The following is an 18618-nucleotide window of genomic DNA, read 5'->3' as shown; positions in this document are numbered from 1 at the left end:
CTCTTAACTATGTTTTTTTCCCCAATATTTTTCATTGCTCCAAGTATTTTAGTAACCTTGGTTACTAAAAGGTCTGCATCACAATTCACATTTTACTTTATATTTTGGTCACTTATATATATATATATATATCACATCTGAGAGAAGAAAGGAGAGAAAGAAAGAGGGAGGGGAGAGTACTAAGGGTGAGAGGGAGAGAGCGCATTTACTAACACTTACTATAGAGCAGCTAAGTGGCATAGTGGATAGAGAGAGTGCTGACCTGGAGTCAGGAAGACCAAAGTTCAAATCTAGCCTCAGACACTTATTAGCTGTGTGACCCCTGAGCAAGTCATTTAACCCTGTTTGTGCCTCAGTTTCCTCATCCGTAAAAAGATATGGAGAAGGAAATGGTAAACCACTCTAGTATCTTTGCTGAGAAAATCTCCAAAATGGTCGTGAAGAGTTGGACACAACTGAAAACAATTAAACAACAAATGTGCCAAGTACTATTTAAGAACTGGAGATATAAATTACAAGGAAAAACACCAGCTCCTACCCTCAAGGAGATGACATTCTAATAGAAGAAGGCAACACATAAGGGGAGCTGGGAAACTGGGAGGGTCATGGAGAGGAGACTTACTTGCACACCACAGAATGGCATGGTATCAGGGGCTGGAGAAATGGTGCCGAGGCCTGTGGCTCACCAGGTAAGACAAAGCTCGTGTAGCAAAGCAAAGGGACCCAGTGGCAGAGTTCAGGTAAGCTGTAGAGGAAGGAATGGAGGGGATGGCCTGCGGTAAGGCATGGGAGCCGACTGATAAGGTACATTGAGGCCTGAGCTCAGAAAGATAAGACAAAAGCTGCCATATCAGAGCCAAGGGACCTAGGGCAGGAGCCCCCAGGTTAGGTGTATAAATTAATAGTACATGATAGTATGTCATCATAATGATTCCCATCTATTTAACATTTGAGAGTTCACAAAGCACTTTTATCACAATAACCCTTAAGGTTGGTAGCTATTCTAGTGAGATATAGTGTAATGAATTCCTGCCTTAGAATCAGGAGAGACTTAAATTTGAATCTTACGCTGATACCTACATGACTATTAGAACTGACTGCTGAATGTGTACAAATCTTATCCCTTTGAGTAGACTGTAAGCAACTTGAGGGACAGGATTATGTATGTTTTGTCTAGCTCTTTGGGAATTTTTTTTATATTTGGTCAGTTGAATCTACTGTGAATTATTTTGTAAATATGAAATAAATTGCAATTAATTCTAGTCAAATAAGCCAACTGCAAACAATGAGCTGGCTTTCATACTGCACCTAGTTAGACCTCCTAGGCTCTGCTTGAATGATCATGGACGTGGAATTCAGAAATCCTGTCACATGTGTGTAGTGTTTACGCAGTCTGGGTCCTAATAATGTCTGTATAGCTAGGAAATGAGGTAAGTGGCTGGTTCGTTGTCATTATTGATGATGACAGGAGAGTCTGAAATTCCCGTACTCTAACAGCCCTGAATTTTAGCCTTTGCCCCTATCCTGCCTTCATCCAAATCAGGGATGAGTGGGCCACATTTACTCTTCACTCACACACCTAGAACCTGTGGGGAGTGAAATGATGGGCTATGAGATGGGCTGGGTTCACTTTAGACTGCTGCTTTCAGAGAACTTTGAAGAGATCAAATCACAAAACAGAAGACAAAATTTATTCAAGGAATTCTCTACCTACCTCTCACTGCTTTAGGGCCCTGCTCTAGTTCCACTCCTTCCATAATATCCTCTGGGATTTTTCCAGGCCACTGTCATTACTTCTTCCTTTCAATTCCTGTAGCACATTTTGTAATTATCTTGCACCATATGTGCATGGCCTATCTCCCTGACTAGAGTATGAGACCCTCTAAGGGCAGGATCCAGCTTTATACTCCATTACCTAGTACAGAACCCTGAACACAGAGTAGGGACATGAGAAGCAACATTATATAGTGTGGAAAGATCAAGGAATTTAGAGTCAGAAGAGCCCTTGTTGGAGTGTTGCTGTTTTCTAGCTATGTTGACCTTGGGTAAGCCTTAATTTCCTCATCTGTAAAATGGTAAAAAAAAATCTCTAGTACCTACCTCATAGGGTTGCTGTGAAAATCAAATGAAATAATAGATGTAGAATTCTCTGTAATCTTTATGCATTATGTAAAAGTCAGCTAGTATACATTTGTTAATGATGATGAGGAAAGTACAGCCCCGTAGGAGGGTTTTAGATGGTAATTTCCAAATAATTTCCAAGTAATGTTCCAAATCAACTCTTCCTTGGTATTTTGAAGCCAAAGAAACAAACCAAGGAAGACTGCTGCTAATTAGTCACAGATGTCCTTATGATTTAAATAAATGCTGCCTAATTTTTGATTAATAAATAGTCATATCTTTTAGGTCTGAAAGGTACCTTTGAGATCATCTAGACCAAATCTCTCACTTTCCAGATAGGGAAACTAAGGTTTGGTTGTGAGTTAAGAATAGTGATGCTACTTGCCCCAGTTTTCATGGGAGGTGAAGTGGCAGAGCCAGTCTTTGGACCCAAACTTTCTCTCACTTGATCCAATGCTCTTTTCACTACATCGGGGGCAGGTAAGTAGATAGTACTGTTAGTTAAAACCTCTGGCTGTAAGAATTGTAGGATTCACAAAGTTAGAGCCAGGACCTTAGGAGTCAGCTAGTCTAGCCAATTCATTTTACAGCTGAGGAAACTGAGGCCCAGAGAGATTGTGATTGGACCAAGGTCAAACAGGTAGTAAACATCAGAACTGGAATTTGAGCCTAAGTCCCTCTGAGTCCCTCTGCCTTCAGGGGCAGTGTTCTTTATACTGTAACACACTGCCTTTTTCAAATTTGTGTGTTCAATTTTGTCTAATCAGAGACATATGAAAGGTTATATAGCATACTTAGCTAGTAGAATAAGGTACAACTTTCCTGCAGAAAAACTTCAGTGCAGCTCTACCAGTTTAAGTCAGGAAAAGATGATAAATGATGATGTAATTGCTCATCAGCCTGGGCAGACGTTAAGGGGGCTATTTTTATGATTTTTCTTGTGTAGTAAGACTAGGCAGACTGTTACACAATCTAGATTGATGAAATTCTAACCTGTCACAGAAAATCAAATGACCTGAAATACCTTTACTTGACACATAAAATCTGAGGATTAATATGAAAGATTAGTTGCCAATTCATCCACTTTGAAGGAGAATGTTAAGATTTTTCTCAAGTCACTATTTTAGTTAAGAAAAATTACTTCAAAAAAGTATAGCTTCATAGAAACAATTCCCAAACCATGTTTAGGATGTATTTGATATTTTGTATTAAAATTTAAACCCCACTTTAATACTGATCAAAAACTCCAGCTGTATGAGGTAGTAGTGGCAAACATACTAACCCAAAGGATGGGGGTTCAAGTCATTACATTTTCCTCCGCCTCAGTTTTCTCATCTATAAAATGAGAGTTAGACTAGATGACCTCTGAGCTCCCTTCCTGATCTTATGTAAATTAATCCTCTTAAGATATGCACGTGCAAAGTAAATTAATTAGTTTGTGCCCTGAACATGGCAATGAGTTCAATATCAATTCTCTCTTCCTTTCTTCTTAACACATTCCAAGTACTTTAAGGCAAACTATGACCATGAAGCCAGCACCAATAGACAAGTTTGTTAATAATGAATATCGTTCAAATTTGCTGCAGAATTCCCTGAGGATCAGAGGGTCCGGGTTCCTAGGAAATGAGCTGGTTACAGTTTTCAGATGTGCATGTTTTGGCTCATGTGTTTAGAGTTCCATCTCTTCACTGTGCCTGATAGTACGTGTCCTGCTGTAAGTTGGAACTCTGTAATTAGGAGAAAACAGAACTATGCAAAGAGGGACGTGCTCCAGTCAACACTGGAGAGCTAAATGACTTTCCTTCAGGTTTTCATTAGCATCTTACCCCCTGGGCAGAACGTAATATGAAGACCAACAGTCTAGCCAAAGGCCTGAGCTTTCATTGCAGAAAGCTCAAGCAAATTTTTACAATACTGATAATAAATAAGTCATACAATCTCTATAATAAATAATAAGTCATACAATGTTTCTGTCTCTGTCTCCATCTCTACCTATCTCTATCACTGTCTTTGTCTATCTCTGTCTCTCTCATTGCCTCAAATGAAAATCATCCAAAGAATCAACCCAACAGCTCTTCCCTGTCAAACCAGTAATCCATCCAGGGATGATTTGGGGCTCCCATAAGATAATAGGTGGGGAAGAACTTTGTAAACAGATGGCTGTCTAGTGCAAGGGATAATTGCTATCATCACCAATATTAATGGCAAGGTGAGGGGAGTAAAATTTATACTTGGCCCATTTTAAAGGAAAATATAGCATGAAGCAAGCTCAGGGAAGGTAATATTTTTATGAATAAACTTAGCTTTTGGTCAGATGAAACTAGTGGTCAGTTTTATGACTAAAAAGATTCACGGACTGTTCTTTAAAAAATATTTTATTTTTTTCCAATCATGTGTAAAAAAAATTGAGCATTTATTTTTTAAAATTTTGAGTTCCAAATTCTCTCTTTTCCTCCTTTTTCCCCTCTACCCTTGTTGAGAAGGCAAGTGATTTGATGTAGGTTGTACACATGCAGTCATGTAAAACATATTTCCATATTAGTCATGTTGTAAAAGAAAACATAGGCAAAAAAAAAATCATAGACTGTTAAAAGTGAAAGGGACCATGCCACTCCTTTGCTCAATAAGTTCCAGGGGATCCTTATTACATCTAAGAAAAAATATAAGCTCTTCAGGCATTTAAAGCCCTTCACAATCTGGCTCCAGCCTTTTTTGTAGGGTCCTATTCCATCATTGTTCTTTAGGCAAACTACGGTCCAGCCAAATTGGTCTTGCCATTCCTACATACGACATTCTACTCCCATCTTGGTGCTTTTGTACATGAGGTCCTCCGTGCCTAGAATGCTCTCCCTCCTCATCTCTGCTTCCTGGCTTCCCTGGCTTCCTTCAAGTCCCAATTAAAATCCCACATTCTATAGGAAGTCTGTCTTAACTCGTTTTAATTCTAGTGCCTTCCCCTCTTAATTATTTCCTATTTATTCTGTATATAGCTTTTTTCATACATATTTGTTTGCTTGTTGTCTCCCCCATTAGATTATGAGCTCCTTGAGGGCAGGGACTGTCTTTTGCCTCTTTGCATCTCTAGCACTTAGCACAGTGCCTGGCACATAGTAGGTGCTTAATAAATGCTTTTTGACTGACTAACTTATTTTGATAGCTGTCTTCAAGTACATAAAGGGATGTCCTGTAGGAGTTATTCAGTCTGCTTTGCTTGGCCCAAAGAGGACAGAAATAGAAATAACAGGCTGAAGTGGTAGAGATGCAGATTTAAGCTTGATGGAAGGAAACATTACCTAACCAATACAGCTGTTCAAAAGTGGAACTGGTTGCCTTGGGAGGTAGTGGGTTCTCCAGCATTAGAGCCCTTCAGCTGAAGGCTAGACGACGTCTTGTCAGGAATGTTGGGGATTTTTGTTCCCCAGCTATGGGCTGGATTGGCTGCTCTCCAAAGTCTCTTCCAACGTAGATTTTGTGTGAATGTTGCATGCAGGCAAGGCAAAGCCTATCTCAGAAATGGGCTTAGAAAAAAATATGAAATAAGTATGTGAATTAGAAGGTCATGTGGAAAGAACACTGGATTTGGAGTCAGGACAACTAGGTTCTAAGCCTAACCTGTATGACCTAGGGTAAGATACTTTACCTTTCTGGGACTCACTTGTCTTATTTGTAAAATGAGGATATTAGCTAGATGATTTTTTATGTCTTACATCTTTAAATCTATGATCCTGTCATTGGGATTTGAATCATGGTTGCTTGACTTCTTACCACCTACGTGCCCTTGGGGAAATACGGTTTAGATAAATAGCTTAATCTTTGGGGTTCTTGGTTTACTTGTAAAATAAGTGAACTAGGGTAGGTGATCCGAGTTATTCCATCTAGATCTAAATACTATACTCATATGATTGTAGAATAATGAAGTTTATATTGGGGCTCTTCCCCTATCTCCTTTTCCAGATCCATTTCCTATCTTTCCTCTCTCGCCTTTCCCACATCACCAGGCTTCCAGTACCTTCAGGAGTAAGGCAGGTCTTATCTTAAGGCAGGGTAGAAGTCTAGAGAAGGCCAGCCTCAGACTGTTTCACCTACTTATTACAATCACCTAAAATCTCTTGACCAGGGTATACAGCTTTGTGTTCCCCAGCAAGAAATCACATTCACAGTGAAAATACCACTGGGAAAGAATGGTATGATCATTCATTTAGCTGTTCCATGGAACTATTACATTGTTGTACAATTTGGTAGCATCTGTGAGCACATGTTTCTTAGGTATACCTGTGTATCCACTGCCTTTGGGGTTTTTTAAAGACCCTTGTCTGTGTTAACAAGGAGTGGGAGTATCTACATCCTGTGGGATTTATCTCATTGTGGAAAAGGGTCACAGTAATGAATTCTCTGTCCCTAGAACAGTTCAAGCCTACTAAAGATGCTGTTGTTGATGGTATTCCTTCATTGAGAAGGAGGTGGAACTAGATATGGAGGTCAGAATAACCCAGGCTTTGTTCTAGGGTACCAAAATTTAGAGGGTAAAAAAAAATTTAAGCCATGCACTCCTTCAGTAGTGTAGAAACCACCATACCAAATGATACCCCCTCCTACTAAACTAAATTTGTTTTAAATTGCTTCCTACATTATTTTTGAATTGTGACTTTCAATTGTTGCTGCTTTCTCTAAGTGCCAAATCTCTAGTTATAGCTCTGATTAGATGACTTTTGAGGTGCCTTCTAACCTTGAGATTCTAAGATACTATGATTCTATGACTGGGAAGCAACATGGTATTGGAGGAAAAGTGCTGACTCCATAGCCAGAGGACCTTGGCTAAAATATTGTCTCTTGTGCTGTATGACCTTAGTTAAATCAATTAACCTCTCTGGGCCTCAGTTTCCTTAGATGTAAATGAAGAGGTTAGATAAGGTAGCCTTTGAGGGCCTTTCAGCTATTATCCTATGAACATAAGGTTCTATAAGATTTTCATTCATGGTGGTGCAGTAGATAGAGCACCTGCCCTGGAAGCAAGAGGACCTGAGTTCAAATCCGAACTCAGACACACAACACTTACTAGCTGTGTGACCCTGGGCAAGTCACTAAACCCCATTGCCTAACCAAAAAAAAAACCAAACAAAAAAATTTTTTTCATTCACACTAATAAATGATAAATATAGGAACAAAAGGGTCCTAAGGATTGAGTGTGAGGGAGGAAGGAACAAAAAGAGGGGGAAAAGATTCAAAGGGGAGGATATAAAGGACCAGCAGAAATGTTAGGGGTTTGTACTCACTATAGCAATACTGGAGACTTGTTCTTTTCCTCCTGATCTCTTTATTTTCATCAAAATGTATCTATTCCAAATCCTATTCTCTCAGGGCACTCTGCTGAAGAGTTAATGGGTCAATGTGTTATACATCCTAGATAACACAAGTGCTTTTTAAATAGGAGTATTCCTGGCCTTAACATTTTTTTTAATTGTTTTTTAAAATTCTGAAATTAATAAACACCAAATAAAATGAGCACTTCCATATACACATCAGGAAAGTTCAAGTTTCTATTGAAGTTTTCTTTTAAGTATATAATAAATTCACCATATAATTTAGTGACTCTGGTTCTTTTTGTATTTAAAAAAAAACACTGACTTTTTTTTCTGATAACCCTATCCCTAACACCTCCACCCCCACTCAAACCCATCCCATGCCAAATTGGGGGAGGGGGGAGTGGAGAGAGAGAGAGAGAGAGAGAGAGAGAGAGAGAGAGAGAGAGAGAGAGAGAGAGAGAGAGAGAGAGAGTGAGAGTGAGAGAGCATTTTAAGAAATATGCAGCCAAGTAAAACAAATTCCCACACTTGCCGTGCAGGAAAATGTATGTCTTATTCTGCAACTCGAGTTTATGGTCTCTCTGTTAGGAGAATTTCAGGCATCATGTGCAAAGGAATACTTACATGTTTGGATGCAGTTTGGTGTAGTGGTAAAGAACCAGCCTGAGTCAGGAAAATCTGGGGTCAAGCTCTGCCTCTTATTGGCTGAGGGAACCTGGGCAAGACTTGACCTCTTAATGACCCCAGGCAAATGCGCTAAGATTATAAATTGCAGAACAGTTGTTTATGTGCTTCTGCGTTGGTAGAGGGAGTTTCCTAATAGCTTGCATTTAGATAAGCACTTTGCAAATATTAACTCATTTTATCCTCATAACAACCCTGTGAGGTAGGTACTATTATTTGTCATCACTCCCATTTTACAGACGAGGAAACTGAGGCAGACAGCAGTTAAGTGATTTGCCCAGGGTCACACAGCTAGTAAGTATATGAGGATGGACTTGAAAACTCAGAACTTCCTTACTCCAGGCTTAGCACTCTGCTCACTGTGCCAACTAATTTCCTTCTAGGGGAACTCTGTATACCAATGAAATCACAAGTCTGGTTTAGAAAAAAATTGTAGAGAGAAGTATGAAGGTCATGTATTGATGAGCAACACAAACGGAATCTTTTTACTATGTACAAATACATTGGGAGAAATTGGATCACAAGATTTCGCGGGTCTTATAGACCCCAGTGCTGGATTGTCGGTGCCCATCCCTGAAAACCTAGCTTCATTGAGAGAGACTTAACCACCAGGTAACGAATTCTTTTGGCCTCAGAAAACTTAAGTAGTCTGAGGCACGGAGGGATTCTGAATTGTATCAGAGTAGGGAATACCCAGATGGTTCGTTCTTATGTAATATCTGTGAGTTACGTGATGCTTTCTGCCCGTCCATCCTATGTCAGGCTGGGGAAGCCACTTGATAGTTATAGGGGACATTCAGCCTTAATCTGAGTGTGTCTGGAAAAGATTCCTGGGTTCCCCCAGTGTAACAGCCGTCTCTCTTTGATAGTGCAAAACCAGGCAAGTTGAAACTCTCCCTCCCCCCGCCCCCCACTTGCATGGGAAGGGGAGGCCAGGACTGTGACTCCTAATACATCTGTCTTGCTTTAAGCCTGCACATCTGGAATCCAGCATCGGGACGGGGCTGCTCTCCAGAGCCAGCGGAACGGCTCAGGCCGGCTGCAATGGGAATCCCAGTGTCAGTACCAACTTCGCCATCTTCAGGACGGAGCCAGAATTACTGCGCTGCTACCTCCAAGGCTGGAGGGTCACTGGATCTCCACGAGGTAAAGATGCCTCCTCTCCCAGCAAGATCACAAACTCTCCCTGGTGCCTGCTGGGCTCTGCCCTCAAATCACCTCATGCCCTGAAAATTCATACTACGTCCTCACTACTATATTTGGTACAAAACCAGGCTTTCAGTGGCACAGTCCCTCGTTATGGCCTCAACACTTTGAATGAGGGTCGGACTTTCAAGACGGTCCTGGACTTCATTCACAGCTTAGAAAACTGGAAGGGAGCCTCTAGTACAGAGCCTCTATCATTTTTGTATCAGGAAGCCCTTTGGGTATTGTTTTTAAATGCATAAAATAAAATAAAATACTTAGGATTACAAAGACAATGCATTATATTGAAATCTAGTTATCAAAATACATTTTTTAAAGTTTCAGGAGTTAAGAACCCCTGTTCTGCTATTTGTCCTTTGCGTTCTTCTATGGGAAAAGGGAAACAGAAGCCTGAGGAGCCCTGCCTGAGAACAGCGGCTCAGTAAGCTAGTGTCCTGCGGGCATGTTACTGGTCCCTTTCATGCAGGCCCCAGAGCTGGAAGGTTCCAAATGATGTGTTCCTCTCCCTTCATTTTACGGGTGGGAAAACATGGGCCCAGCGATTTGCCCAAGGCCACATGACTATTTAGGCAGATCTTGGACTCAAATCTTTGTCTCTAGAGAGATTCCCCGTCCAGGGCTTAACTATGCCCATCCCACTTTGCCTTAAAATCTGATTTTTGTAGCCAGTTAGATATTTCAGTCTTTCAAGTGGGCCACCGAACCCTAAAGCCTTAGATGGACCAATTCTTTACCTTTTTGTTCTCAAGTATGCAATGTAGTCTTGCTCAGTTTTATCTGTGCGGAAGGACATTGCATCATCAGGGTCAGAGAATAGCCTGGGGGTATCAGGCTAAGGTTCTTTCTTGTGGGACATCCAGGAGGAGAGCTGTGGGTGACTGGGCTGTCAGGGACCTGGGTAGCCATGTGCAAAAAATGCTGTATGAACATTCTGTGTCTGCCATACACACCTTCTCTGTCTTCCCCCCAAGCTGAAGGAAGGTGAGGGGGAATGATGGGGAGAGGAAGTATTACCTTGGAGCTGCTTCCTGGTCCACAGGGCATGCTAAATTATTTTACTGCAGGCTTGGACCCTCTGCTTAATTTCAATAACTTGTAGGATTGTAGATCTAGGCTGGGAAGCAATCCCAGGGGTCATTTAGTCCAACCCTTTCATTTTACAGATGAGGAGACTGATATTTGAGAGAGGTTAAGTGACTTCTCAACAAGGTCACACAGGTAGCACAGAGCAAAGCCACTGAACTGAAGCCTTCTGGCTCCTGAGCCAGTACTTATCCCACCAACAAGAACCCTTATCTAGATAGAAGAAATATAAACTTGTTCACCCTGTCCCAGAACATTAGAATGGAGGAGCCTGCATCAAAGCTTAAAAGAGGAATAGATAGATACATTCCACTTCACCTGGTGAAGAAGGAACTCATAGGTGTTGGGCAAGTCTGTGGAAAGCAGATCAATGAGGCTGCTAGTTAGCAGCACTGGACCTGGGAGTTGGGAAGACCTGAGTTTCAATCCGACCTCAGAGACTTACTAGCTGTGTGACCCTGGGCAAGTCACTTAACCTCAGTTTGCCTCAGTTTCCTCATCTGTAAAATGAGGATAATAATAATACCTATCTCCTAGGGTTGTTGAGGATAAAATTAAATCATATTTGTAAACTGTTTTGCAAACCTTAAAAATGCTGAATAAATTCTAGTTATTGTTATTATTATTAATGATTGTTATAATGGTTACTGTCTGCCAATAGTCCTCTGGTGAAGACCTCCTCCATTGCTCAGGTGTAGGGTGGAGTAAACTAGGATGTTTGGGACAAATCTCTAACTCTTTGAAGTTGGTTAGGTCACTAGGTAGTGTAGTGCATAGAATGCTGGGCTCAGAATTCAGATCCTACTTCAGACCCTCAAGAGCTGTGATCCTGGGCCAACCTGTCTCTATCTCAGTTTCCTGATCTGTAAGAGATAGCACCTGCTTCTTAGGGGTTTTTGTGAGGCTCAAATGAAGTAATATATGAAATGTGTTTTGCAAACTTTAAAGCATTATATAAATGTCAGTCATTATTATTATTATTGTTATTATTGTTATTATTATTATGGAGGGTAACTATATTCTTAATCCTCCCATCAGAGACAGAGTGGATGATGAGTCTAGCCTAGGTCATTCTGATGTTCTCTTGTTCCTTCCCACTTCTTTCTTCCATGCTACATGCCATCATAGCTGTGAAGTGCGTCCAGGGCCAGAGTTCCTCACCAGGTCATACATGTTCTACTCAAACCGCTTGTTTAAAGCATACCAGTTCTATTACCAGGACCCTTCCTGCCGGGAACCCTCGTACTCTCTGCTCATCAAAGGCAAGCTCCGCCTTCGCCAGGCATCCTGGATAACACGAGGGGCCACAGAAGCCAACTACCACCTGCACAAGGTTGGCATCGTCTTCCACAGCCAGAGTGCTATTCTGGAGATGGCAGAGCGCATCAATCAGACAGGAGGCAGAGGCTGTGGTAAATTACTCCCCCTGGGGAGGTCCTGGACTCCAGGGACCGTCTATGAACTCCTGAGTGCCAAGGCAGAGAGAGACTGCACTGGGGCCCTGGGCTTTGCCATGCACGAGCTCAGCCTGATCCGAGTGGAAAGGCAGTACAAGCTGCAGCAGTTGCCAGGCAATAGAGTGGTGGAGGAGCTATATCTGGGTGACATCCACACGGAATGGTCAGAAAGGCTTCACTATAGACCCACTGGGTATCAACGCCCACTCCAGAGTGCCATGGTAATAATACTAAATTGTCATTGCATCACCATGAGGGTCAGCCACCTTTTCAGAGGTCCGCATAGATTCAGTCTTATTTAAGATGTCTGTCTGCCAGTAGTCCTCTGGTGAAGACCTCCTCCATTGCTCAGGTGTAGGGTGGAGGTGATTCTGGGCTCTAGAAGGCTATTCCAAGGGAGCAGAAGCTCTGGGAAGGGCAGCCAAGCTGAAAGGGCTTCGAGTATGGGACACAGAGTCTGTGTCTGTCACCAAGCACCAGGCAGTGCAGAGGGGCTCCTCAGAAGGTTGGTCACAAGTGATGATTTTTCTTTTTGGCTGCAGTAGTACATCAAGGCTGTCTATTAAAGGTGGGGAAAAGTTGTGATCTTGCCTTGGGAGAGCGTACACTCATGGTGATGTGGAGGTGAAGCTTTCAAAGTACCCAAGCATACCAATAACCTTCTTTCTTCTCACCCAAATTAATTGGTTGATGGTAATATCCATGGATAGTTGAGAGCAGAGTAAGTGAAAGGCACTTATGTTGAAGATAAGCTAATAATTTGTGTCTAGAGAAAGCAGGGAGACTTGAAAAATTAAGATGTGACCTCATGTTACCCAACTCCCATTTACAGATAAGGAAACTGAGGTGAGGTCCAAGGAAGTTAAGTGATTTGTCCCATGTTTCATTAGTAGTTAATGACAATGCTGGACTAGTACCTTTGGCCTTCTGGTTCTACTAGGCCTGAAATCTCATACTAATTCCACAGTACATGGTATGTTACATTTAAATAATCCCAGAAATTTTATTTGTCTTTATCTATGTATCTCCTCTATGAGCAGGCAGGAAATTCTTTGATAATAGTAAGAAGCAATGTATCTATCAGCACCTAATTATGTGCAGGGCAGACAAGGATTCAGACTGGATAGGAGGGACACTCCTTTGACTAAGGGCTTGAGGATGAAAGGATGGATGGGAATGCACTCCCAGCAATTTATATACACTCTCCCCATTGAAAACAGAGAAAAAATGCTCATGGTCAACAAAACACCTGTTTTTCTGTTACCTGAGAATGATTCATTCCTTTTCTTTGGATACTTTGTGTTTTGAGGCAGTCTGAGGCAAATGTTGACCTCACCTAAGAGATGAGAGAGAGCAAGCATCCATAGGGGGGTTATCATCTTGCCCCGTGAATCCAGGGATATGCTGTGATTCAGGAGAAGGCTGAGAGTACATGGAGAACAACCATTTCCCTTCTCCCTAAGCAGGGTTCCATCCTCCCCATTCCCTCCCATCAACTCCCCTATGGCTCCACCCCCAACAACTCCCCAATACCAACCAGTATGACTCCTTTCCAGAAAATTTAAATCTATCACCAATTCATTTTGAGATGTGATTGAGAACGGGATTTGAAGGGTGCCAGATGTGAGTGTTAAAAATACTACTCATTCAAAAAAAAATGTAAAAGAGAGGGAGAAAAAAAAAGTCAACTCTAGGGATTCTTTACAGAAGGAAGAGGCAGATAGCTCTAAGTAACACATTCCATGCTTACATTATGCTTTCCTGGGCCACAAGCATGCTGGTGAGCTAAACCAGATGGTAAACATAAACATTCTGAGAAACTAATTTAAAAGCAATCAGATACCCGGATCCACTCCTTGGGTACGCTGCTAATTCACCAGCCTGCAGTGGACTGAGAACATCTGAGTACATGATGTCACTTTTCAGGGTTAATCAGAAACTGTCCTATGCTGTTTCAGAAATTACTTTATTAAACCCATTTAATCTAGTAAGACTTTGGCTTCAGACTCAATATGTTAATTTTGTCAGACAGGGGCCTTGTTTAACAACAAGTGGAATTCCAGACAATGCTAAAATGAACTTCATTCAGAGCAGGGTAATTTTCTTTCTCTTAAAAAAAAAATTAAATGTAAGGAGAAAATGTCATTTCCCTCCCTACCTTAGCCCCCAGTATCCCGTCTGCATTTGCTCTGAAGAAATCTTCTTGCTCCAAATTACCAGCCATTATCAAAGAATTTCCTGCCTGCTTGTGAAGGATATGTATGTATGTGTGTGTATATAATGTGTGTGTGTGTGTACTTCTGGGGATTTATATTTAGCTTACCATGGACTGTCACTATATATTAAGGTGACCTAAATTGTAATGTTAGCCACAAATGGTTCAATTACAGACTGTAATCAAGGATCATGTAGCACTACAGCTACCTACAGATGGGGGTGAGTTAATTTCTACTGCAACCATGTCTAACTATTAACTGGCATATTTTAAAGAGCTTTCAGAACCCATGGGTATAAACCTCCCAAGCTAAACATATATTTTTTCTTGTATAGATCTATGAAAAGTTAGATTCATCATGTAACTATATATACAAAAGTCTTAAAAAGAAAGCCAAGACTAAGCCAGCTTTTGATTAAATGATTCTCTCCCATTCCCTAAACCTCTTCCCCCACCCCCCCAGCTGGCACCTGGACTTCAATTTTCTTGGTACCAAGCTTCCCAGGCAACTCTGGGTGAACATTTTCAACTTTTTTTTTTATAACCCCCCCAAACAGATTTCTAATGAAATTTTTTGTCCAGTGGTAAACTAGGGAAGAGTTTTGCAGGGATGGGGGTAGAAGCGGAGAGAGGGATGGGTAGGCTGTGGCCCACTCTACTTATTCTTCTTGCTTCTCAAGTTGACTATACTTCTATTTCCTCTCTGAAATTCACCACCTTTATTTTTGCCCTTTGCCAGCATCACTCGCATCCATGCCCAGCTTGTGGAATCATCTACCGTTCGGATGAACACCATCCCCCAATACTACCCCACAAGGCGGTGCTGCCCCTGAGACTCAGTGGTAGGTGGGTCAGCATGAGGTGTGAGGTCCGACCTGCCGTACTCTTCCTCACCAGATTCTTCACTTTCCATGGGAGTAACCGGACATGGGAAGGCTATTATCACCACTACTCTGACCCTGCCTGCCGACAGCCCACATTCACGGTGTATGCCTTTGGGTATTACAACAAGGGCACCCTATCTACCAAGGTCAGAGGTGGCACAGAGCTAACATTTAAAGTCACCCGGGCCCGTGTGACACCAATGGATCAGGTCACTGTGGCGATGCTGAACTTCTCACACCCAGGGAACTGTGGGGATGCAGGGTCCTGGTCCCTTGGAGTTGAGCAGGATGTCACACCAACCAATGGGTGCTTGCCACTGGGCATCAAGCTCCCTCATGTGGAGTTTGAACTCTTTAAGACTGAACAAGACATAAGAGGCCAAAGCCTGCTGTTTATTGGAGAGAGGCCCACAGATGGCTCAAACCCAGATATCCCAGAGAAGCGTCCCACTTCCTATCAGGACCCTCTGGTCCAGTGTGCTGGAGCATCCGCTGGCTTTTCAAGACAACTTCATCACAGTCATCAGCCAGAAAAATACAGGAGTAGCAGGAACAGATCATCAAAAGTATACTCTATGGGAAGCCTACTTCTGATCATAGCCCTGACATTTTTAAGGTGGGACTTAAATTGATCAAATTGTTGGCTCCCAAAGCAGGAGGGAATTCCCTCTAGAATTTGAGACATCCTTCCAGGCACATTTCCAAGATCAGCACCTTCTTTTCTAATCCCTGAGACTCTGTATATGCTTAAACATGGACAGGGGGAGGGTAGCATTCTTGAGACTAGACTCTGGCATGCAAATATCCACTTCCAAGTTACAGAGTAATGCTGATTCAACTCACCAGTTCATACTAAAGCTGGTGACATGAATTTTAATTCATGCTGCCTTGAGCTTTCAGTGGCCTGTATTCACAGGCAACCTCGGCCTCCCAAAGTGCTAACTGCTGGAATTTCTGTGCTTCAGAATTTTCAGCCTAGAAATCCAGCCTTCTGGGACCTGTTTATGAGGTAGGGTTCTATCTAAAGGGTTCTTCCTTTGGTCTCATCCAAAAACTAAGGGACACAAAGACGTATGAGAGGCAGGTTAATCCCTACACCACCACTTCCAGATCACACAGAAGCAAGTTTACTGTTAGTTCTTGTTTGAATTCCCCTTGGCATTTTCAGCCACTGGATAGCCAAAGAATTCATCTGGATCTACAGCATATATAGTTTTTCTTTCTTCATCAGAAAATTCCCATTTCTATAAATTCTAATAAGAGAGAAAATGTCATGGATATCTTATGGGTAGATGACTTTAGATCCATTTTATTATTCTTTAGATCCATTTTACAAATAGGTAAGTGGCAAATCTAGAAAACAAATTTTCTTCTTTTATTCTTTAGTTAATTATAGCCAGTACCCCAGATGAATAAGGGCTATTTTGGGGCTTCTTGACCTTTATTGTGTGTCATGGAATCCTTCTCAGAAAGATGTTTTTAAGTGCATAAAACAAAATGCATAGAATTAAAAAGGAAACCAATTATGTTAAAATTGTTAAAAAAAAATTTTTAAGCCGATAGACTCCAGGCTAATAACCCTCGGATTATATGGTCCCTAAGGTTGTTTTTTCTCTTTGTATCCACATCTTGCACATCGTAGGGGCTTAATCTTTGAATCCAATTGTTAAGGTTTCTTTTAAGGCCTATAACCTCTCAGTCAACAACCTGAAGTGTGAATTTATTTATGTGGTACAGGTAGCAGTGGACAGTAATTGGGGATGGGGGGTGGAAATAGTACTGAAGTATTTTCATACTGCTAAAAATTCTTCTGGCATGGTGAACTCAGAGGTCTTGAGAAACATTTTAATGATCTCCTCCTTTCTTACTCCATCCCACTTTCATCAGTCACATTACATATTTTAAGATTCAAATCCAGGTCTTACAAGTGACTTTGTGAACTTGGACAATGAAATCCCTTTCCTTTGCTGGTCTGGTTTCCTCATCTGTAAAATGAGAGGGTTTTAAAATGATTTCTAAAGTCCTTTCCAGCCCTGGATGATATGACAGACCTATTACCTATAAAGCAAGTGCTTTAGAATTCATCATCCCAGCCCACTTATTTTGTTCCACTGGCATCTGCTTGAAAAAGCCCCATCTGACTTCTCTAAGCATTCCTGTTTTTAAGAAAAGATAATCTTTGCAAGTCTCAAACTAAAAAGGGCTTTCAGAGGGCATATTCACAGAACTACAGTTATAAGATTATTTATGGTTTTAAACCAAATGTATAAAGTTGTGGGGTTTTGGAGGGGGTAGCGGCTCCAGGGGATGCCATTTACACTAACCAGTTCACCTATGTGTGGTGCAAATGAATCACATTTGCACATTAATCACATTACAATTTTTAATCCCATTAAAATTTAAACTTAAAAATCTTTCTCATAAACAATCATACCAACTGAATGGTGTTCCCTGTGGTTATTAAAGATTGTCAAGTGTAAGGGTTTGTGTTCTAACTTCGAGTACCTATGATAAGTAAGATTTCTTCATGTATACATACATCTTGTTGCACACTGGGCCCAGAATTAATCAGAAGTATTTGGGAAGAAGCTTAAAACAGAACACGTAACTACATTAAATTACGAAGTGCATATTAAAGGGAAAATTCATCCCCTTACGAGTGAACCTCAATGTTTCTCCATTTCTTTACTCTAAACTTAAGGATTCTGATTTCAAGGCCAATATTTCAAATGTTTTTTCTTTGCCTGATCAGTTATTATCACTAGAAAGTGAAAAAATATACTGTTTTACTTTTGGTCAATGGAAATTATCATTCCAGGCTCAGGCTTTTATATTCTGCTGGCAACATTTCTAGAGTTGCGTTGAGTGTATAGGTGTGAATGTGCTGTGAAGAAATGATTATTGTGTGTCCTATTCGCTACCTGTAGGGCTTCAGTTTGTTGAAGATATCAGATGGGATATCAAGGTTGGGGCTGTCCTTGACCTACCCTGCAAACTCTTGTAGCAAACTTTGGCTCATGACCCATCCCACAAATCTGCATGAGACCCTTGAAACATCCTTGGGTGCTGGTAGAGAGAATTAAAAAGAGCACTAGATTTTTAAAATTTGATAGTGCATTAGTATGTTTTGTCCCATTTACAAAAGATTTGATGTTGGCATAACTACATATCATAGGCTCCTATGTTAGAACTTTTAGAATTAAAAAAAAAGTACAGCTATTCAAGTCCCATTGAAATATTGATACTAATTATTATTATTTTGAGACTGTCTCTACCTTGCCCAAGCAGGAAATGCAGCAGCTACCATAGTCTGATCCCAATGTGACATGCCACGGAAACTTTAACTTGCTCTATTTTTCCAGCCTGGGCCAGTTTATCCCTCCTTAGGCAGCCTGGTAGCTTTCCGCTCCTGGGAGCCCACCATATTTATGTCAGACTTACTGTGGACATCTGACTGGCTTTAGCCCTACCATGGCTCAGAGCTCCCCACTCAAGAAATCCACCAGCCTTAGCCTTCCTAACAGCAAGGACCACAGGTATGGGCCATTACGCCTGTCTGTTTTCCTGGTTTTTCTAAGGATGTGTTTAATCTCACACTGGTGCCACTGGAGACGTGTCCAACAGCGCAATGCATACTTGTTGATCTGGATCACCAACTTCTGGTA

At 41.4% G+C, this 18618-nt stretch overlaps 1 protein-coding gene across 1 annotated transcript in view; it reads left to right on the top strand.

Moving 5' to 3' along the window:
• APCDD1L (APC down-regulated 1 like) overlaps positions 1–17753 on the top strand; it is a 47756-nt gene extending 30003 nt beyond the window's left edge. The window contains exons 2-4 of the mRNA XM_020981456.2: positions 9080–9254; positions 11526–12075; positions 14809–17753. Coding sequence (XP_020837115.1) covers positions 9080–9254; positions 11526–12075; positions 14809–15585 — 1502 coding nt within the window. The 3' untranslated portion in view covers positions 15586–17753. The remainder of the gene's footprint in view (positions 1–9079; positions 9255–11525; positions 12076–14808) is intronic.
• The last annotated feature ends 865 nt before the right edge of the window (positions 17754–18618 follow it).

The sequence above is a fragment of the Phascolarctos cinereus genome, unplaced genomic scaffold (assembly GCF_003287225.1).
Source record: "Phascolarctos cinereus isolate Bilbo 61053 unplaced genomic scaffold, phaCin_HiC Scaffold_2;HRSCAF=192, whole genome shotgun sequence".
Classification (NCBI taxonomy): Eukaryota; Metazoa; Chordata; class Mammalia; order Diprotodontia; family Phascolarctidae; genus Phascolarctos; species Phascolarctos cinereus.
The sequence above is the reverse complement of the archived record's forward strand: the minus strand, read 5'-3'. Positions and strand labels throughout refer to the sequence as shown.